At 44.7% G+C, this 21,159-nt stretch overlaps 2 protein-coding genes across 3 annotated transcripts in view; one reads left to right on the forward strand and one right to left on the reverse strand.

Annotated features, from left to right (window-relative positions):
- The window catches only part of FKBP9 (FK506 binding protein 9), a 53,886-nt gene that overhangs the window by 31,737 nt on the left and 990 nt on the right, over window positions 1-21,159 (forward strand). Inside the window, exons 9-12 of the mRNA XM_018571416.1 lie at window positions 572-758; window positions 5,964-6,109; window positions 7,258-7,421; window positions 10,290-10,545. Coding sequence (XP_018426918.1) covers window positions 572-758; window positions 5,964-6,109; window positions 7,258-7,421; window positions 10,290-10,472 — 680 coding nt within the window. The 3' untranslated portion in view covers window positions 10,473-10,545. The remainder of the gene's footprint in view (window positions 1-571; window positions 759-5,963; window positions 6,110-7,257; window positions 7,422-10,289; window positions 10,546-21,159) is intronic.
- The window catches only part of NT5C3A (5'-nucleotidase, cytosolic IIIA), a 41,237-nt gene continuing 34,248 nt past the window's right edge, over window positions 14,171-21,159 (reverse strand). For both annotated transcript variants that reach the window (XM_018571435.1, XM_018571428.1), the window contains exons 6-9: window positions 20,910-20,999; window positions 19,056-19,218; window positions 16,607-16,807; window positions 14,171-14,321 (exon numbers count right to left, since the gene is read on the reverse strand). In XM_018571435.1, coding sequence (XP_018426937.1) covers window positions 14,220-14,321; window positions 16,607-16,807; window positions 19,056-19,218; window positions 20,910-20,999 — 556 coding nt within the window. In that variant the 3' untranslated portion in view covers window positions 14,171-14,219. The remainder of the gene's footprint in view (window positions 14,322-16,606; window positions 16,808-19,055; window positions 19,219-20,909; window positions 21,000-21,159) is intronic.

The following is a 21,159-nucleotide window of genomic DNA, read 5'->3' on the forward strand; positions in this document are numbered from 1 at the left end:
TGGGGCTGGGGAGATGGGGGGGGGGGGGGGGGGGTCCCTGCAGAGAGCTGTGAGTGAAAGTCACGGCTCACTGCAGGGATAGATCGAGAAGTGACCAAGCGACAGTATGTCTTTGCTCACTTCCCGATCTACTGAGCCGACCTGTGACAGTTTCATTGGCACAGGTCGGCTCAGATTATGAGGCTGAGTGAAAATCACTCGCCTCATAATTCTCCTTTAAGGTCACACATTGTGAACACATTAACACGCACAATGACATGTTTGATGTGTTGTGTTACCTGTGCTCCATTATGTTCTATGAGTCCTCAATGGGCAAAACATACCTGACCCCTTTTTACCTCAATGCACTGCAATTGTGGTAGATTAGAAGGTCAGCTGTGTTCCTGACTGTGAATGTGTGTTGGAGGCCCTATTATAAATGAGAGGGAGCACAGCAAGCACACACAGATGAGAAGCCGGCCTACAACTAATTTTATCTGCATGTGAATGTCATGTCAGGGCTCTTTAGGGTGAATAATATTTGACAATATGGATGATATATTAAACTTTAACTTTCCTTACTTATTAGCAGGAAAAATCCCAGGATCTGCAGTGTTAGTGTTTGAGATCCTCGTGGTTGATTTCCACAACCCAGATGACTCTGTCAGCATCACAGCACAGCTTAAGCCAATCAACTGTACAGTCCTGAGCAAAAAGGGAGATTACCTGAAGTATCACTACAATGCCACTCTCATGGATGGAACTGTACTAGACTCAACGTAAGGGCAACAACCAATATAATGGAAATGTATATACTGTATGTATAGCAACACGCTATTTGTATACATGTATGATATCTGCACTGTGCCATGGTATACTAGACAATGTCATATTCATGTACTATATATGCTACAACAGTGAGATTGAGAAGTTTGTTTCATATGTAACAAGAATGTATGTAGTATATGGGCCTGCTGCCCTCACTGAACATGACGAAGGGGTCGCTCAACAGAAGATCAAATCCTTGATATGTGGTAAGGAGCACCTCTTAAAAAGGTTTTTATTTGAATGGAAACGTCAGATACAGCCAACACTTTTCAGGGGCAATCAAACCCCCTTCCTCAAGGCTTGAGCAACAGTAAGTAGTGAATTCAGGAAAAGCTGAACTCTAGTCTAAAATAGGACTGGATGAGCGCTGAGTAACCCATTTGCAGTGAGAACTGGGTCTGTCGGTGTAGTGTAGTTTAATTCCTTGGTTCTCAACTGGTGGGTCGTGACCCAAAAGTGGATCGCGACCCTGTGTTCAGTGGGTCGCCGCGTGCTTTCCACTTTTCTGCACCTCTGCCTCCCCCTAGCGCAGCACTGTCAGTTCTCACAACGAGCAGTCATTCAAAACATGCTGCCTGGCACCGAGTGTCAGCTTGAGGTGGAATGGGATGGGGCTATGGACGCGAGTGAGCTCCATCCACCCGTGCATTGCTTACAGCTCCCTCACATGTCCTGTAGAGGTGCCTGGACTGGAGTGGTATCACATTCTGGCTCCGGGCACCTCTACAGGGCACGCAAGGGAGCTGTACAAGCAATGCACATATGGATGGAGTTCCAGATTAGCAGCCCACACCGGACCTCAGGCTGAGGATCCACTCCAGTTCTTGTAAGGTAGGGAGACTGGGTGGACCTTAAAAAAGTGTGTCAGATTGTGTCTGTGTATGTATGTCAGTGTTTTTGAGGACCCGTTCACACTAGTATAGTATGGTAAACTATACCACGCAATCGCACCTACCGTACATTCTGGTGTGGGAGATGTGTTGCGTTGTCATTCATTTGAATGGTACCCTAAACGCACCTCCCACCCACAGTTTGTACGCCGCCACCGAAACGCACGGTAGCCTAATGCCGTGCGTTCCATTGCAGTGGTCATGACTTAATGACCAAGGACAAATGTGGGTCCTGAGGTTATACAGGTTGCGAACCACTGGATTATTTCATGGGGGGGGGGTATTGGTAATGTAGCTTTTACAAATGTTACAGCTGTATTTCAACATCTAGTTTCAAAAACACTTCTTATCAGTGTTGTAATTGGTTCAGAAGAGGAATGATTCCAGCATGATAAAATATAATACAGATATGATTGTGTGCTGTAAAGAAGTCTTTATAGAAGAGAAGGAATGTATTGAATTCCCTGTGAGACCACTAAGTCAGGGTTTATATGCAGGTTTAGGCTACAGCTGAATTTGTAGCAGTTATATTTCCCTGAGAGTTTTCTTCCATTTGGAAGGCGAGAAATGTAAGCAGTGATGAGGATATGGCTTAAAAGCAAGTCAAGGAATGATGACACAGCACAGTGTAAGTGTTACATTTTAGTACTTTGTATCAGCTTTGGAGCCCCCCCCCACTCCCCTCACTGCATAGACCGTCAGAAAGGGAAAAATCCATAACAACTGAAAGTAAAATGTATATCATTTAATTAGAAATCTTTTATTTATAAAAATGCCATAATGCAATGAATTCAGATTTATGTAGAGCTATCCTGCACAACAATCCAACCTGTATATGTTGTTAGACTCCTACTTCTGATTAGCATTGCATTATGGGAGTACCTCCACAGCATCTATAGATATATAGGTTAACCTACGTTTCTCAAGCTTTATCAGTCACAACACTCTTGTGTTGCAAAATCTCAAGGTACACCATTCTATAATATACAAATGTCAAAAAGGATGTGTGGCCCCTCCAAAGTACAGACAGGACAGAGGTCTGGTATGGATTTTCAGGGGGCCTCCCATGCAGAAGCCCCCCTTGATATTAGGAGCCCCCCTTTACATTAGGATCACCCTGCTTTCACATCAGAGACCCCCCTTACACTAGGAGCCCACCTTTACATCAGAAGCCCCCCTACACATCAGAGCCCCCGCCTTTCACATCACAACCTTACCTTAAAATCAAAAGCCCCCCCCCTTCACATCAAGAGTCCCTTCTTTCACATCAGAGCCCCCCTCCACACTATAAGCCCCCCCTTTACATTAGGATTTTCCCTTCACATGAGGCCCCTTCTTTCACTCATCAAGAGCGCATCTTTCACATCAGAGTTCACCTTTACATTAGGATCACCCTGCTTTCACATCAGAGACCCCCCCTTACACTAGGAGCCCACCTTTACATAAGAAGCCCCCCTACACATCAGAGGCCCCGCCCTTCACATCAAAGCCTCACCTTAAAATCACAAGTCCCCCCCTTCACATCAAGAGTCAATTCTTTCACATCAGAGCCACCCTCCACACTATTAGCCCCCCATTACATTAGAATTTTCCTTTCACATCCGAGTCCCCCCATCGTATCACAAGCCTCCTTCAAATCAGGAGCCATTCCTTTCACACATCAGGAGCCCCCTTCACATCACAGTCCACAGTGTCGTGTCACCTTCAGATCAGAGCCCTACCACCACATCAGGAGCCACTCCACCATGGCAGAGGAGGGACGGAGACAGACTTTCATCCTTTTATGACTACATACCACCTTCCCTGGACTAGCTTGATTAGTTTTGGTGGTGCTGGCGACCAGCCTAACTGCATCATGGAAAGGCATGACGCTGAGGAAGCCAGAAGGAACGCCAGGATGTCGCAGCACCCTGGTTGAGAAAGGTTGATCTGAATATGTACTAACCCTTGGGAAAGAACCCAGTGGGGGGAAATCTGCAATAGGGGGACACAGAAATATAAATCAGGCAGGGGTGTAACCTAGGCAGGAGCCTAAGGCCTGGTGGATGTCCAGGGAGCCCAGCTACAACCTTCATGCTCCTAAAGTAAGCAAGGGGAATAGTGCAGTTTGTCAAAGCTGTACACCTGCCTGTCACTTCACAAGTCAGGATAACCTTATAGACAGTTGGTGCCTGATGGGGCCATACCAGTATAGACAATACAAATGGGGTGGTTTCAATCCTTATAAATGGCGTGATAAGGAATAGGGGACAAAGTTGCCACCCTGCTAGGGCCACCCTAGGGCTTCATTCTGCCTTCATCTGTATTTAGAGCACAGGTTACTTCAGTTAAAGCTTGGCTTTCACGTCTTTGCCTCCTTGTAATTGTCGGCACCCATCACATCAAGAGATAGGCTCTGGAGGTAAGGAGAAGCCCTGACTTTTACAGTAAATGCCAGGATTTGAATATCATTGTATTCCTTCATTTTACCTGCCTATACCTTTGGATCTACTGATCAGTTCTATATGCAGAAACCTCCCCCATTTAGTTGATTTGCACTATAGATTAAGTGTTCTACAGTTAACTCCAAATGGAGAGTTGAGATAGACTCGTCCAAGAGCCAACTTGTGTTGTAGGGTTTCCTGCTCACTTTTATTTGAATTGAAGCTGCTTAACAAAGGCATTTTGCAGGTGCAGTTTAGGAATGACACAGATATATAGGTAATATTCAGCCCCCAGATCTGTCTATTTCCTCCCTGGAGCCATCTCAATCTCTGATGTAGTGGTTCCCTCAGCCACAGACTGCTACTCTAGTTTTCTCACACACAGACTGCTACTTGTTTAGCTCAGGGACACAGGTCTGCTCAGACTCTGTCTCTCCAACTCTTATCCTCCAGCGCCAGTCTGGTTCCAGGTCAGATAGGCCTGGACACACGCTCCTTACATGTCCAAACACGCCTTGCTCTTGCATTATACAGACTGATTGTGGGTAAGAGCCACCTGTCTTCAGTCCGTCTCCTCCCTTCAGGGACCCTTTTGCTGCACTTACAGGCTCTCCCAGTGCCACCCATCACCTTTACACCATGACAGACAGTGTTTCTGTCACACAGGACATGTTATTAGCATAACTGATCATTGAAAGGAAATTGAACTAAGGGCACACGGTTTTCCTACAGAGAATGAATTTGTTCTTTTTACAGATAAACATTCTAGCTCGAATAAACACACAGCAGCTGTCTTTTCCATGTGTTTCAAGGGCTTCAGCTTACTCTATCAGCAGAAAAAAGAAAACATTCAGCCACATAGAAATGAAGGTCTATACAAAAGAAGAAAAGGTTCATCATCATCATAGCTTGTATATGTGTTTGTATCCATGTAAACATCTGTCTACGGGTACATGGAGTTCTGTCCTTTAACTTTTACATACATATATGTGACCTGTTTTATCCCCTACGGCACATGTGTCAGACTCAAGGCCCAGGGGCCGAATCCGGCCCACCAGGCCATTTCCTAGACTTCTACTTTCACATCTAAGTATTAAGTTATTACTAAAACCATTGATAATCGAATGCAGAGGCAATTATGATAAAGATTAGATACATTTATATAGTCTTACAGGTCCTTTGAGGGCAACCATAATGTTGACGCGGCCCACGATTAAATTGAGTTTGACACCCCTGCCCTAGGGATTGTAATTTTGTCACGGCCCTGCCAGGAGGAGCAGCTTCGAATTGTATTTAAAGGCCAACGTTTTGCAAGTTTTGGCTTGAGTGGTAAGGCGTTAGAACAGCTTTCAGGTTTTTATTTATGTCTGTATCCCCACTAAAGAGAGTTACCCTCTCTACATGTCCTGGTGACCATTGTCCCTTGTATAGAAAGTCACGAGCAATCCAAATATTACAGTTGTCACTATAACAGGAAGTGAGGGGAAATTGTACAATGGGAACACTTGTTCCAGTTACAGCTGTCTAAGAGGGGCTGTCACTCACTATGGAGAGATGTCTTCTAGCTTGCTGTTGTGTATCTGGGAAAGGAAATGAAGGGGGAGATGTGAAGAGAAATCTCCCGAATGGAATACATACAGCAAAATAACAAGAACGTGACAGGGCAACCATTGGCTTTAGATGTATTTCATTGTTTCCCGGATCACCTCCCTGCTACCTGATGCTAATTCATTTCCATTACAGTTGGAATTGATATTTATTGATACATTGTAATCTCTATATACAGTAAAACCTGTTTGTCAAATTATATTTGTTTGGCTGTAATTCTGATTTCTTTCCCCAGGCACCAGTATGGCAAAACCTACAACATAGTATTGGAATCTGGTCAGGTTGTAATGGGAATGGACATTGGCTTAAGAGATATGTGCGTTGGAGAGAGGCGTACAGTCATTATACCTCCACATCTGGGTTATGGAGAAGCTGGAGTAGGTAAGTTCAAGCTAAACTCACAGGTGACCTACGCACATGTGAACTGTCTTAAAAGAGAACTATGGCCAAAACTTTTATGGTGTTAGCCCTCTTTTTGGGCTACTAATGTCCTCCTGTGACCCAGAACTCAGCAAATAGTGGGCTATTGCCTGGAGTATGCTGACCGCTCAGAGCTGCGCTCATTTTTTAGATGCCTGCTGCCTGAATGACAACTGGCTCTGCCTCTCAAGAGCCAGAGACAACTGTGCCCGCCCCCTCGCCTGTCTGTCCCTCCACTCAGCAGTGGAGGAATGGAGAGGGAGAAGTCCCTGCGGGGAGCGGTGACTGACACCCACCGCTCTCTGCAGGGAGAAGATCATGAACTGAGCGGTCAGCGTTTTGTGATCACGCAGTTCTCGATCTATAGAGCCAACATGTGACAGCTTCAGTGTCACACGTCAGCTCTAACTGTGGGGATGAGTATATTTCACTCTCCCCATAATTCTCCTTCAACTGCCCAAATAATTCTTTAGTCTCTTTTGTAATTTGTATACCTCTGCCAGGCAGCACAGTCAGGAGGGTGACACTACTTTCTCTGTTAGAGATAAGGAATACCCTGGTGTCACCTACCTGCCCCCAGCCCACTCATTGGACAGTAGAGCAAGAAGAACATACTAGTTAGTCATAAACTCTGCTCCTCTCCTCCTAGCATCATCTTCATACAGCTCTCCCAGTCTGAGTGCCACTGTACAGGGAACAGAAAGATGGATGAAAAATAAGTAATGAAGCACACAAGTTACATTACACACTAAAGATTTAGGATGTAAAAGAACAGTCCAGGCAGTCTAGGTACTTTTTGAACAATGTATTTTGTAATGAGGGTAAAGGTTATATCTCCCATTGGAATGCTTGTTTAGTATCACCTTCCTACCATTAATGATTAGAAACAACGTCACCTTGCAATTTGATTCTCATCAGAGTCTCTCTCTGTGTTTGTGTAGACGATCAGGGTTCCCCTTACAGTCTGAAAGCCGAGTGTGTGTTTTGTGTTACTGTAGCTGGTAAGCCAAGTGATGCAGGACAGCTGTTGTCTGTCATGTGTGGACCGATGTGTACAAATAACCTTCCTTTAAATTGAATGTCTTTTCACCTTTTCCACAATGTGACAGAGGGGGAAGTCCCCGGAAGTGCAGTGCTGATTTTCGACATTGAGCTACTGGAGTTGATACCAGGTCTACCTGACGGTTACATGTTTGTGTGGAATGGAGACGTGTCACCCAACCTGTTTGAAGATATTGACAAGAACAGCAATGGGGAGATACTGCTCCAAGAGGTAAGCATCAGACCTGCATGGCTATATACCAATCATGAAAAGAGAATTGTGGTGCCATCAAATAATGGATTGGCAGATACAGCAAAACTATCGGATAAATACATCATCTCTTTTTATACCATTTGATAGACCTCCTTATATCGTTTTTTCTATCCTGTTATTTGGTTCATCTTCATCTAAAAACTGAGAATCTTATTTGGTAATTTGTGACTGACAATGATATTCCAGTTTTTGGGATGTACAGTATAGGGAGCTCTACTTACTATATAAAAGAATGTGATAAATATGGAACAATATTCATAAGTGGTGTAGCTAAATGTTGCTGGCTTCCATTGTGATATCCGTACTCTCAAATGTTAACACTCTCACATGTTTCTGCTGAATAAAAAAAGAAGAAAGGACCACTTGTGCTTAGTCCAGTAACTGGCAATCACTAAAGTCCACAGCACATGAAGGCAAATAGAACATGGGGAAATCCACTTTCACTTGTCCTGCAGCGCCAGTAACAGCAGGCAGGGATGGCCCATAACTATACAAGGAAATGGAGAACAGGGCACAAGGACCCAAAGGTTACACTCACTGTCCTCAGAAATGGCGCATATACACCAATCAGACATAACATTATGACCACTGGGAGGTGAAGTGAATAACATGATCTCTTACAATGGCACCTGGAAGTGGGTGGGATATATTAGGTAGCAAGTGAACATTTTGTCTCCGAAGTTCATGTGTTGGAAGCATGTGGGTGGCTGGGTGCATGTGTGTCGCTTACCTGGGGGAGAGATGGGACCAGGGTGCACTATGAGAAGAAAACAAGCCAGCAGAGGTAGTGTGATGCTGGGAGACCTTGGGTCCTGCCATTCATGTGGGTGTTACTTTGATACGTATCACCTACCTAAACCTTGTTGCTGAACAAGTAAACCCCTTTGTGATAATGGTATTCCCTGATGGCATTGGCCTCTTTCAGCAGGATAATGGGCCCTGCCACACTGCAAAAATGGTTTGAGGAACATGTCTGTGTGTCCTATTCTCTGTTGTCATTATGTCTAACATTTTCTGATTACCCAGTTCCTGAGATGTATTCCACCAGCCTCACTAGAAACTACCCAGTGCTTTGTGGTATTCTATTTCCTGATTCTGTCTGTCACACGTGGCTGCCCAGGAATACAGATGCCCAGGCCTGTCAGAGTTTGTGCGGAACGAGAGGCAGACGGATTTGCCGCTAAGTGTCTCACCAATTCCCTTGATAAATGTTCTCCAGAGTGTGTTGGGCTGATTTCAGAAGCAGTTCAACCCCTCCCTCTTAACTTCTCCTGTTATCTTGCACTATGGTACACTTAGTTAAAGGAGAAGTGTGGGGAAAGTAAAATATAGTCTCCCCGCTACCTAGAGCCAGCATGGGACACTGCAAATGTCCCACGCTGGCTCTATACCAAGAGGTGAGCAATCATGTAACCACTGATCACGCTGCTCTTGGTCTCCTCTCCCTGCAGAGAATAGTGACCGTCAGTCACCCCTCCCTGCAGTGATGTCCTCTCCCCTTTCCATTCCTCCAGCACTCATTGGAGGGACAGACGGGGGAGGGGCCATGCATGGCTGGCTCTTGAGAGGCAGGGCCAGATGACACTTAGTAAATCTACTCCTGTGACCCAAAAGAGACGTAAAGCCAACATGTTTGGCTTTACTTCTTTTTTAAGTTGCCTTTGTTTTTTATTAATCTCGTTTCAATCTCCACCACTCTCTGATCACAATCTCCTAGCATTAACCCTTTTCTCCTCCGCTCCCAAACCTCAGAGAATCCCCATACACATGCCACCAGGAAAGCTCTGTCTGCTTACATATGCTGAGGCTGCGTTCAGGAGCATATATCCTGCATACAGCCTGAGGTTTATTAGTAAAGCATTATATTATTAAGAATAAAAACCATTGAGGGGAATTTATCAAAACTAGAGCAGACGCCCAGAGCAACCCACCAGCTTCTATCTTTCATTTTCCAAGCTTCACTGGACAGACAATAGAAGCTGATTGCACCAAGGCATAGAAATAAAGCACCGCTCCATCACGGCTTTAGCAGGAGAAAGACAGCCGGGTGCTCACCTGCAGGAGTGTGTCCTCGCTCCAACCAAACATGTATATAGTAAAGGATTAATGCGTCAACACTTCATTTCACGCTGGATCAGTTTATTGCAAGTTCGTCAGTGACATGGAGTCCTGCCCAAGGTCCGCCCCCCGTGACATGTTTCACCCAGTCCTGGGCTTAGTCATAGAGAAAGCCCAGAATTGGGTGAAACATGTCAGAGGGAGCGAGGCTCGGGCAGCACTTTAAATAACCGGATTCAGCGTGGAGTACGGGCGATTTCTCCTTTACCATAGAAGCTGATTGGTTGCTATGACCAACTTCTCCAGTTTTGTGTTTATTCTGGTGACCTCACTATGTGAAAGCTCTGGTGCCTGAGCATTAACATGTGATAAATAAATGTACCTTGCTGCACTCCTTACTGGATTCTGTAGATAACCAATGCATGCAGGTGGGTGCTTGCAGTGACCACGGTTGGCGCTGTGATTAATATACAATTTCAAAGTGTCACCAGCACAACATGCTGAATGTGTCATTGAAATGGACGTTTGCTAAACACATCTAGCGTGGCGTGCTGGTGACTAACGTGGTCACATGCTCCTCTATTCCTGGCATGTACACAGTGGTGGGGGAGTAAAGGAAAGGTGAGTATGTGCTGCTGGGAAAGAGGGGATTAAAGTGAACCTGTTGTGGTTACCGGACCTTTACATAAGTGGACATTGTAGCAGATTGTCATAGTATTTGACATAATTGTGAAAGTGGAAGAACTCACCAGGTTAATGTGTTTCCAGTTTGCAGATTACATTAAAACCCAAGTGGATGCTGGGAAAGGAAAACTGGCTCCTGGTTTTGACGCCGACAAGATTATCGAGAACATGTACAAAAATCAGGACCGGAATGAAGACGGCAAAATTACAGAAGCGGAGTTCAAGTTAAAAGACCAGGAGGATAAAGAGAGACACGACGAGCTGTAATCTTCCAGCACATTGGGTCTGGATGCTGTGAACGTCTTGTGACAGAACACTCATTCGTTTGGACATGTTTATTGTGAGAACACAGGCACAGGAGTGAACTTTCCATCCATCTCCTGGCACCTGTGACAAGCTAGATTATAGTGGAACCTCAGAATTCTGTAGTACGTAAAGGCAGTTCTTTGTCTTCAGGTTGGGGTAGAGTGGGGAAGGGTTCGGAACCTCTGCTGATCATTGATGGCAAATCCAATATTTTAGAGTTGTGCCCAGAGCAGGAAGTGAGGGAAATCCTCTTATTGGAACACTGGCTCCGATGACAACGTTGGGAATTCTATTTAGAGGGATTTCCTCTCACTTCCTGTTGCGCCTCCAGGACAAGTGAAGCCAAAGCTCCCCAGCAGAACATAGTGCAGCAAAATATATAATCAGTCTCAAACCTTCCCTACTCTATCCATATTACAAAAAGTCTTGGCTTTATATTTTAGGATGCTTCCGTAAGGCTGGATTCACACTGTTGTAGTGCGTTCACATGTGTTACTTTGCATGTGAAAGCGTCCATTCATTTGGATTGGCTGCCTAACACACCAAATAAAAAGGTACATGCACGGTTTCCTATGTCTAGGGGTTTGCCGTGGTGACCGGGTGCATTGGGGTGCTATTATAAATGAATGGCCCCACAGTGCGCCAGTGTGCATACAATGCCATAATGTACATGTTGCCGCAGCACAACAGTGTGAACCCAGCCGAAAGGACCCAAATAACTTCATGTGATTGTTGTGCTGGTCTCATTCTGCAGGAGGTTGGCAGTTGACCAATCACGTTGTTAGAGAGGTATGAATGTGCTATGATGGGACAAGACAGATTGAGACAAATCTCCCCTTGGACTTGTTGATGAGGACTCACAAATTCGAATGTTTAGGTATGAGGTCAGGTGAATTCGATTTGGATACGCCTGTTTTCAGGTACATGTGAATTGGCCTGGCGCTGCCAGAGGCTGTACCCTCAGTGTCATTAACAAGACTCAGATGGAGCGTTCACACAGACGGTTTAAATTCAAACATTTGTTCTATTTAAAACACTTTGCCTGATTTCCACACATGTCCGCATGTGTTATGCTTGTTATAACGTCCACGTGCTGGTGTGCATTGTAAATGACGGTGCAGTGCGTTGTTACAACACATCACACGGTTTACTTTCACTTTATTGAAAGTTCTAAAAATGTAATTGCATGCACTGCAGCGCGTTGCAGCATGCTGAGGTGCACTGACATGCAGCGATCGCATTGTATAAGAATGCCGACATGCTGCCTCTCTATGCACATCACTACACATGTGTGGTAAACGGCATGTAGAGGAGATTTGTTTTCTATGTGCCCTTGTGTTGAGTCTGACCTGATCAATGTGTGAACAAACCCTTAGGGCTCAGTCACACTAGATGCAGTGCGTTCCGGCCCGATTTTGGCCGGAACGCACTGCCTCGCATTGCGGCCAGCTCACTTTTTAGTGGGGTAGGAAGGGGCGTGGTGAGCCATTCAAGTGAAATGGCGCCGTAGCCACGCCCTCCGGACGGAAACGCACTGCATCTAGTGTGACTGAGCCCTCGAACCTTTCTTTCTCTACCCCACATGGTTTCTTGAAGAGGCATTTATTATGAAGAGCAATGTGTTCAAACATCTCAAGTTCTGATTTCTGGATCTTGGAATGTGTGCTGTGGGGACATTCTGCCTGTCATGTCCTTTCCTTTGATGTCATGTTTTTGTATAAAGAAACAATAAATCACATTGTGTGAGATAGATGTGTGTGAACATGCATGGAAATCGGATAGAACTTTGACAGCTATCGAGTTCTTAGCAATCCTTCTGCTCACAGGAGAGCGATTGTTTACAGTGTAACCACATTCCAGGGTCTGACTACACTCATACAATTTGGCCCCAGAACACGTGATGGATGGCTGTGGGCCCATATAGCAGATCACAATTGAATGCCAATTACTCAGCATCAGAACTGTATTCTCAGCCTTGGGCACAATGGCGGCTGTAGAACTGTGAGACACATTTCGGCCTCCTGTCTGTAAATCAGACTTTTTTCAGAAATGGTTTTCTATTTGTTTTGTAGGTGGGACGGGTAGAGTAATAAGAGGGAGACGATATTTCAGCTATAGGCATCCATTGTCAGCTGCCAGTTTAGAACATTCCGTATAAACTGAATTGTCTTGTTTTAACTGGTTTAGTCCTTAACTCAAAAAGAAAAAAAAAAGTGTATATACTAATGAGTGCCGGAAGAGAAGTTTTGATAAATAAAGTGCTGATAAACTCTGGACTTGTGCATTACATTGGGATATGAATACGGTCAGCAAAGCCATCTATGGAGGTGGGGGCTCAGTTAGAAAACCCTAGCGGCATTACATGCAGCCACTAGGTGGAGCTAGAGGAGAATAGGATTGTCTTAGGCTCTTCGGGTGCCAGTAATACTGGACTAATACTGTGCGCTGGGCAAAGCTTCTATAAATCAGCTCCTACCAGAGCATACGGCGACACAGCGCTGCATATAAGGGACTGTTTACACCAGCCCCGTTGGGATGCTTTGTCCAATGCAGTAAGCGGCCCTTTAAACTTTTTCATAGATTCGCCTGCCGGAGGTCCCGCGCTTGATGGGAACCTCAGGCAGCTGTCTTTGACAGTGCCTGTCCGGTTGTACATTGCCTCCTCCTACTTCCCACACCAGCACAACAAAGGACAGATCCACACCCGCCTGTATGAGCCTGAGACCCACTCGTTCAGCAGGACACCCACCCTCCTGCAGAGCCAGACCCAAACGCAGCCCTGAAGACCTCTGTAAGCGGCCCTGGTGACATCCGCTCGCAGCCCTGGTGAGAAGCTGCCCTAAAATCATCAGTCTGTTTTGTTTTAGAAAAAGGGCCACATGACCCTTTAAGAAAAAGTATCGGTAATTGGTATCGGCAAGTACTTGAGGGAAAGTACTCGTACTTGGTCTTGAAAAAATGGTACTGGGACATCCCTGGCCATCAGGCGTGGCAAATGAGTTGTTATTACCACCCTGGTGTCTCTGTGGATTCGGTTTGTGACAGGCCTTGTTCCCTATTCCAGGCTCTACAGCGGTCACTGTGGCTTTCTAGACTTCTATAGGGAAACCTTGCTAGTAAAGACGTCTGCAGGTCCTGGTAGGAAGGATCCTTGACATGAGGTCTGTAAATAAATGCAATATTGAATTTGATGCCCAAAGTCGGAATTCACACGTCATTCAGCATCCCCCAGCCTGATGGTTTGTTTTTTTAAACCCGAAATAAGCAACAAATATGACAAAATAAACGTAGTCAGCCAACACATTTATAAGGTGACACTTTATAGCGGAACAATAGAACGAATACAAAACTGTACAAACAGCACTTCAGAACATGCACATCATTTGGCCTTTGGAGAATATGTTTGTACAAAATACAACAACAGCTAAAACTGAATATGAAAATAAAACATCCCATCTAGTATTTCACCGATAGAATGAACGCCATTCTACACCTGTGGTGAACCTCGCTTGCACGCAGGCTTCACATCTCGGCCGAAGGGCGTTGTGGAGGTAAAGCAGCGCAATGCTGAACGTAAGGTGCTTTATAATTCTAAAATATTTCTATTAAATATTTGTACATTACCAAAAAAAAAAAATGATAAAGTAAAGTTCCCTCTGCTCAGGAAACGCGGCTGGTCAGTAGTGAGCATGGAAGATCCAGTCCAGCTCACAGGATCTTCTGCAGGATGGAGTTGGCCACATCCAGAGATTCATCTTTCACTAAAACGATGTCATAGGAGTCCATATATTTCTCTAATAACTCTTCCACCTGGAAGTACAAAAAACAAAGTTATAAAACCATCCACAGATGAATCTCAGCGTTACTCGCCATCTCCTACAACCCACAACACTGTAAAGTCTGCACTTCTGTAGACCCCGGGCCATTGTCTCACACCAAGCTTGTTTCTTTGGACTACCGGTGGCAATAGTCACCCACCCCGAGCTCTCTATCCTCTGTAAGCAAAAGGAAGATATGCAGAAAATGAATTGCAATCAAACAGCTTCACTGTCGTCGCAATACAATGCACACATCAGAAGATTCATTCAGCCACATGGATAGAGGAATGGTAAAGATATGTCCATGTGTAACCAGCTTTAGGCCTCTCAGCAGACCAGACTACAATCCTTCAGTTCAGCCTGGTCTGTAACCTGCCCCAACAGTTTGGCTGAACACTTAGACCTGGGGTGGGCGGACTCCGACCTTCCAACTGTGGGGGAAATACAAATTCGATGCATCTGCCTCTGGGAGTCATACCAGTGGCTGTCGGTCTTGCAAAGCCTCATGGGATTTGTAGTTACACCACAGCTAGAGGGCTGCAGTTGTCCCACCCCTGAATAAGACCATCACTCTGATTTGTCCTTCTTCCAGAAAGCTTCCATTGTTAGACCGTACTGTGCAGTGCTGCCCTCCTGCTCCCAGTCTAACGTTGCTGTCTAGTAGAGTGCAGGAGAGATTAAAGTGACACTACAATCAGGAGTGAAATCTGAAATATATATATATATTCGTGTACCCCAACTATTCGTGTACCCCAACTATTAACAGTACGCATCACTCACGTGTAGGTCCTCAAATCATCTCTGAATTCATGCCGACTAGGGCTGCAACAACTAAATCGACATAATCGATTATAATCGATTATTGAAAAAGTTGTCAACTATTTCAATCATCGATTAATCGGCTTCCGATTGGTTGCCCCTGTTCACGGCTCCACACACGCTGCGCGCCACACCTCCTCCCCACCTCAGACCCGCCCGCATCCATGCTCCACACGCCACACCTCCTCCCTGCCTCACGCTCACTGCCCGCCCAAATCCACGGTCGGCACAGGGACGCAGGGAGAAGAAGTAAGGAGGAGCAGGTGTGGGCGGATGACAGCCGCCGATAGACAGGCCCCATCTCAGAAACAGGTTGCTGGAAGACTGCTCAGGTAAGCCTGCACTTTCCCCACATGGTGCTCTATAATCTATGGCTGGGATAGTGGGATTTGTATTCCTCTATAGTTGATGGTACATTGTGCTGTATATTATACAGACCAATGTACCATCAGCTATAGAGGACTACAAATCCCAGCAATACATTATACACTGTATGTATAATGTATTGCTGGGATTTTTTGTATTCCTATATAGCTGGTGGTATTCTGCATTGCGCTGTATAGAGGACTACAAAACCCAACAATAGTACATTATAGAGCGCAATGCGGAATTCCACCAGCTTTAGAGGACTACAACACCCAGCAATAGTACATTATACAGCGCAATGCAGAATACCACCAGCTATAATGTACTATTGCTGGGATTTGTTGTATTCCTCTATAGCTGGCAGTATTCTGCATTGCGCTGTATAATGTACTATTGCTGGGATTTGTAGTCCTCTATAGCCGGTGCCATTCTGCATTCATTGCTGTATAATTTTACACTTTTCATTTCACTATATTGCACACCACACTTTCTTTTTTTTCTTTTTTACTTCCACCGCTCCAAGCTTGCTCCTGTGATGGACTGCAATCTCAATACAAACTAGTAGTCCCATCACCGGAGCCATTTTTAAAAATGTATTTTATTTTCTATCCGATTAATCGAACTTAATAATCGGCTAACTAATCGATTTTGAAAATAATCGTTAGCTGCAGCTCTAATGCCGACACTGTCCTTCCTTCTTTGGGGGTGGTGACCTGTGTTCCCCATGGTCCCTGTGTATGTTGTAAAGTAGCCACCACTCCAGCTCACTCTTGTGATGAACTACAATCGCAATACAAATTAGTAAACTAAACATGAGATTGTAGTCCGTCACAGGAGTGAGCTTGGAGTGGTGGCTACTTTACAACACACGCAGGGACCATGGGGAACAAAAGTAGCCACCCTCCAGAAGGAAGGGCCGTGTCCCCATATTTCCCACAGTACAGGTTTCCTTGAAGTAGGTGTATGGTAAGCTCCCCTATTGGCAGCACCCCATGCTATAAGAACGCAGTATACATCATAACATGAATGCTACAGGCCTCTTACTGGCACTCACCTGTTACCCAGAAGCCAATGCAGAGGCGATTTCCTTACCTTGTCATTGAGAAATCCTATTTTGAGGATATTTTCCACATTTGGGACACCATCAGCCATAGTTAAATCTCCTAATGAATCTCCCAGGAGAATGATGTTACTGTTATCTTTCAACTGATTGAAGTACTCTGTCCTCTTCAAGGCACCGTCATGTTTGTTGTAAACATGTATTAATTCTCCCTTGAATCCCTTTACAACTCCCTGAAAATAGAAAAAAGGTCTATTAATATTCAGGTGTAAGATCTCAGTCACCTATAACGCAGCGATATTCCTCAACCCAAATGGCTTGCTGTCCAGACAAATACTATACGACGTATCCATAGCCAAGAGACAGAATCTGCTTCAGTCTATAAAATATAATACATTACCATGCATAGAGAATGAAAACATAGAAAAGTACAGGAAGTCAAAATGTAGACCTACTAGAAATATAATGAAGGGAATTTAACAAAATCTGGGGCAGCTGTGCGTGGCAACCAATCAGCTTCTCGTTCATCTTCAAATCTTAACTGAACAAACTGAAGAGAAATGCTGATTGGTTGCCGTGCACAGCTGCTCCAGTTTTGATAAATTCCCCACCAATGTATTTTGTAAATCAGTTGTAAAAGGTGCCCATACACCTTACGATTAATCGGACGAAACTTTGTCGCACGGCGGCCCCATCTTGCCCCGATTATCGCAAGGTTCAATCAGCGGTAGTTTATAAAAAACACCTGGACGAATTGCGGCAAGCCAATCAGCTGCAATCACTGTTCCGGTATTCTCACAGCAGCACACCCACTACAATAACAGGGTGGAGGGATTCCCCTATCCATGGTAAACAAGAAACAACGACTGGTGTATGGCCAGCTTTAGCTGATGCGTGGCATTTAGCACAAAGATTTCCTTGAAGAAACTGGATCGAGATGCCTGATGTCAGACACACTGAAAAAGAGATTTTCTTTACGTTTCTATACACATTAAATAGAAAAAAACATACAAAACCTTTAGGCACTAGCAGGCAGACCTACAGCGCTCCCCCTGAATGACATCAGTTCTCTCTCAGCCAGCCTGTGCAGACTTTTATGGACTGCCCACAGCGAGTCTGAGTGAATGAGCGGACAGTCTGCATAGAATGTACTTACTGAAGATGTACACAGACTTACTTCAATGTCTAATACTCCTTTGCCTGTTGCAGCCTACCAGCTCCTCCTGGTGGCTGCTTGCTGCCACTGCACCTTTCCCTAACTACTTTGTCATCTGTGGGCTAATGAGCCTGGCCACGCACCCCACAGCCTTGGGATTGATCACTGACTCATTATTCAAGAATCACAAGCCCGGGGCTCAGGGCTGGTCATAGTTCCGTCCTTACCAGCCTGTGTCCAATCTCAGTCTTCTATCCTGTTCCTGTCATAGTGTCTTGTATCCTGCTTCTGTCTCAGTATCCTGTCCCTGGAATACTCTGTTTACAGTCCTGATCCCAGCCTCAGTAAATACTCGTGTCCTCCATCGCCAGTTAGTACCCCCCCCCTCCCCCCACCCCGTGACATTATACAGTCAGAGGATATGGTTAAAGTCCTGGGGACATCTGATTACCAGGAGCTGCACTTGCTTTAAGGGAAAAGCGGCTTCTAGATGTGAAGTCACTGGCCACCATTTACTCTGACTGAAGTGTCTGTATCCGGTCCCGACATACATGTTCAATAACCAGCTGGATGTCTACTGGACATGGGGGGGCCTTCTGCAACCTGAGTCAGCATGATAAACAGAAGATGACAATTTCCAGGTGTTGGATCACTTCAAGAAGAACTCCCGGGACAATGTTATTAACCCTTACAGTGGGGCTGCTCATTTGTGCCTAGGTGAAATAAAGTTATACCCACCCAATCTTTTGAGCCGGCTTATTCTTTGACCGGTCCCTAGAGCCTTTCTCCCCCTCCTCTTCATCGGTCTAAGAATCCTTGTGTCATATACAAGTGTATAGATGTGAGGACGCTGAGGTGCAGTGGAGGAGGAGACACGCTTCAGTGACTGGAAAAGCAAGGAACTGACTTGGCAGTTTGGTGAAGTATAACTTTTTAGCACCTAGACAAAATCGAGCAGTTAACCCGCTTAATTTGCCAGCTTCGTTATCCCTTGTAGTGCAGGGGTACCCCCTCTGCAAGGGTTAATAACATTGTTCCCGGAGCTCTTTCATTACTCTTCTTTGAGAACACAAAAAAAACAAACAATGAGTGCTGAAGTGCACATAATAAATTCATCCATTTTACCCCCAATGACACTTCCTGCCCTCTCGTTCAATTTATTTGGAGCTCTGGTACATTTTTTAACCCACGCATACAAAGTTTCTTTCGGAGTTGGTGAGTTTATGGGACATGTTTCACTGAAATTATAGGTCTAAACACGTTGGTTCTTTCTGACATGTAGAAAAATAAAATGACAGATTGCGCATAGGAAGAGCTGAACATACATTTTCATCAAAGTCCATAAAGTTGGAAACGACTTTAATGTTTGGGTAGTAGATGCCAGCTTGGCGTATCGCTTCTTCTAATACGTCCCCAAGTCCCGCTGAAAAAATGAACACTGGTATGTTGTGCTCATGTAGCTTATCAAAGAATGTTTCGTAACCTTCCCTGCAAGATAAAAGACAATGAGCGTTCTTTATGGTAAGGAAATGGATTCATACTATTCGAATACGAAGGCTGTCAATAAATACAGAGAACCTCGCTGCACCTATAAAAGGAGAACTATGGGGTCAGGGCTTTTCCCCATAGTTCTCCTAAGGGTCATGGGAGGACACAAACTAGCGTCCTGCCGTCACCCTAAGCTCAGTATATAGAGAGCTACAGCCGCAGTATACTGAGACGCCGCAGCCGGAATGGATCCCGACATTGCTGTTGTGATCCACCCAGTTGCGGCATTGACAGCTGACTCTGCCTATCTAAGAGGCAGAGCCAGTTGTGCCCGCCCCCTTCCCCGTCCGTTCCGCCAGTCAGCGCTGGAGGATCGGAGCGGGGGAGGGGGGAAATCCCTGCAGGGAGCCGTGAGTGACAGCTCTCTGCACGGATACATCGAGAAGTGAGCGAGCGCCGGTATGTGTTCGCTCACTTCCCGATCTACTGAGCCGACCGTGACAGTTTCATTGTCACAGGTCGGCTCAGATTATGAGGCCGAGTGAAAAGCACTCACCTCACAATTCTCCTTTAATGTTCTGAACTCGAATGTCATAATTATTAGAGCTTGTGCTGGACTCAGCCACTCAATATAAAACAAGAACAGACAATCTATACACTCTCTATAAAATAATCATACAATAAATCATCAAGGATACAAATTGAAGAAACTGAAAATGGAGATACTGTGAACAGTAACCAGACCACCCAGTCATTCCCAGTGCTAACTAAAAGAAAGGAACAAACTGACTGCTTGCAATGAGTTACAACATCCAGTTTTAATATGAGGCTCCTTGTTTATGCTCCTAGATGACAATATAATATTTGGAAGGTGGTTTGTGATGTTTTTAAGCCATAGTTTGCTCCTAATCCATATATTCAGAGTAAAATGAATGAAAACAAATGAAACCCTATAAAAATTATAATAAAAAAAAAATATATATATATATATAATTGGATCCCTTTATGAAATATTTGGACTAGTTCAATGACTATTCAGAGACTGTGGCAGGTTCTATGCTCGCTGCTAATACATTTTTAGTCCTTTTCACAAATAAAAAATCAGTTCCTGAAAACAGCTATTAGAAATAATGATTGTTATTCCGGTTACATATGGGAAGCTTCTAGCAGTTTAACCTCCACAGCAAAATAGTCTGAGACATTATCCTGAAGGAATAAAGGCCTGGCTGCAATGTCCTCCATGTGCCACTACAATATGGCTAGGGTCACACACAAGCTTTTCATGCCTGCGTATCAGATGAGGAAAACTGAAGAAAGCTTGTCAGAGCATTTCCCACCCACTTCCATAAAGTGCTCTAAAAGTCAACCTGTGCCCAGGTCACGTACAAGTTCTGAACAAGCACTATAAAGCTAACTGCATTCATCTCTGTATCTATAGGCATTGTGGAGAAATTAATTTCAAAGTTTACCATACAGACATTGAAATCTTAGCTTTCTTCTATGAAGAAGAGCTCTTGGCAGGCTGCCAGCCTCCTAATGTAATCAACCAGCAGATATTTCTAAACTGGTTGTGCTTGACCCTTCCTGTGATGCTTGGTTTGTAATCTCATATATACACACGCGCATACATAGACAGTCTCACGTAAATGCTTCACTTCTCCAACACATGCAGTACAACAAATGGTGCTTACTTGAGCATAATGTCAGAATCCCTTACAACTTCTGCCAATTTGTCCTTCTGTAAAGCCTGTTCAAGTAATAACGTGTGTGACTTTGTATACCTGTAAACAAGGAATATAATGAGAGTGAAAAGAGAAACAGCTCAATCTACAACTAGTTCGGATAATCCACAGTGAGAGGGTACTTTACTATATGTTGGTAATACAATATAAGAACTCATTAGTATTTACCCCCACAAGCCACCAAATGTAGACCTATAGG

Source organism: Nanorana parkeri, unplaced genomic scaffold, assembly GCF_000935625.1.
Source record: "Nanorana parkeri isolate BGI_ZX_2015 unplaced genomic scaffold, ASM93562v1 scaffold41, whole genome shotgun sequence".
NCBI lineage: Eukaryota > Metazoa > Chordata > Amphibia > Anura > Dicroglossidae > Nanorana > Nanorana parkeri.